The sequence below is a fragment of the Penaeus monodon genome, chromosome 23, assembly GCF_015228065.2.
Source record: "Penaeus monodon isolate SGIC_2016 chromosome 23, NSTDA_Pmon_1, whole genome shotgun sequence".
NCBI lineage: Eukaryota > Metazoa > Arthropoda > Malacostraca > Decapoda > Penaeidae > Penaeus > Penaeus monodon.
The window spans coordinates 34,789,498-34,791,331 of record NC_051408.1 but is presented as its reverse complement, the minus strand read 5'-3'; the positions used below and the strand labels follow the sequence as shown (position 1 = coordinate 34,791,331).

Sequence of the window (1,834 nt, the reverse complement as noted above, 5' to 3'; positions counted from 1 at the left end):
TACAAAAATAATGTCTAACTGATATTCAAAATAAGAAATTGTATGTTCACAAGTTTATTTACCTCTGCTTTTGCTAGTCTAAGTATACACGATCCTCTGAGAATGACTCTGCCAACTACCCCAGGATTGAGGGTCTTTCCACCAAGATCAAGTCTTCGCCACAGAGATTCATCAAAAGCAAGCCTTTTCCACCGGCGACACACCTGTGCACATCTTGCCAGCATAAACTTTGGGAGCCATCGAAACACTGCTAATATTAATTCATCTGACATGCGGTTGAATTTTATCTGTAAAGATAAAGAAGTAACATCAGAATTTAAAAAAATAAAGGGACAAATTTAATACATGCGAAGAGAAAGGTGGTAAGAAATAAAAATCCTATATGTCATACATAGAGGCTTAGCAAAATAATCATTCTGGTAGTGTTCCATCGAAATTCAAGAAACTTGTGACAAATATACGTCCACACTTTTGGAGGCAAAGGGTAAAAACTCACTACTATGTAAAATCCAAGCTTGGGCTGATTCCTTATTTGATGATAAATCACTGAACAAGTTTTATCATGCCAGTGTGTGTGAGGAATTTTTCTTGGATTACTAGTCTTGTATTATCGGGGAAAATAGAAAGTTGGGGATGTAACATTTACTAATAGACTGGAACATGAAAACAATTTAGGTCCAAGTATACACTCAATGAACTATATATTGTCACTTACCATCGCCTGAAATGGCATCTAATCTTCTCCGTTTATAAACAAAAAATTCTTCTTCATTAACTAAGTCATCAGGAAGAAAGGAACCATGACCGACTACATTCTGATTTTCTTTGCAATCCTTGAAAAAAGGTAAATTTTTTTTTTAAATAATTTTAAAATTTAAAAAATACAATTTCCCCAATTTAAAAATGCTAAATGAAACAACACAGGATAAAGTATACACAAATTACACATGAAATAAAAGACCACTGATCGAAAAAAAGTCCCCCCTTTCCTTTGGGGGCGGAGGAGGGTTACTTGTGTTGACTTCAGTGGCTGGTGGAGTAGGTGTTGGTCCTGTCATCTCCTCCTCATCCTGCAGAATAGACAGACCCATGTCTGCCAGGAGTGGAGGATCTGTACCAACATCTCCACCTAAACTCCATTTGCTACACTTCATACTACTGTTGCTGTTTTCTTTATCATAACTTCGTTTTCTGAGAAAAATGAAAGAAGTATTTCATCACTACTTTTATTAAAAGAACAATGAATTATTTTTTTTTTCAATTTCTAATCACCCTTGCCTAAAATGCCCTGTAACAACCAGTTTCTTATTCAACTCTATATTACAACTAGTATCATGCTATTTTCCTATAACTTGCAAATCAGCTAAGTTTTCAGGCTTCATTTGATTTCCATTTGGTACTCTGCAGTTTTCTATCCATGAGCAAAAATATGACATACATACATTACAAAAAGTATTTTATATATTCTTTTAATGTTACATTTATAATTCTATTTAACCTCAGTCTTTGTTTCAAGGTATAAAATGGTTTACATGGTAAGTTTATAGAACCACATCAAAATGAAATTTCAAAATATGGACAACACAATGATTCAATACCTTACATAATACTAAAGCAGTGAATAAGCAAATTGCTAATAATAAAGCCGAGACACTAGTGGAAGTGTATCAGAAAAGACTTCTTAAAAAAAATATTGTATCTGTACTCCATAAAGACTAACCTGCCCTGGTTAATAAAATGCATGGCAATCTGGGGAGTCAACCTTTTTTCAAAAACCCAAAAAAACCCAAAAATTTAAACTTAAAATTATAAAAACCAAAAAAGGGGTTTTTTT

At 33.4% G+C, this 1,834-nt stretch overlaps 1 protein-coding gene across 1 annotated transcript in view; it reads right to left on the bottom strand.

Moving 5' to 3' along the window:
* The window catches only part of LOC119587955 (S-phase kinase-associated protein 2-like), a 6,749-nt gene extending 5,912 nt beyond the window's left edge, over positions 1-837 (bottom strand). Inside the window, 2 exon segments of the mRNA XM_037936668.1 lie at positions 63-287; positions 716-837. Of these exon segments, the coding sequence (XP_037792596.1) occupies positions 63-287; positions 716-733 (243 nt within the window). The 5' untranslated portion in view covers positions 734-837.
* Between the last annotated feature and the right edge of the window lie 997 nt (positions 838-1,834).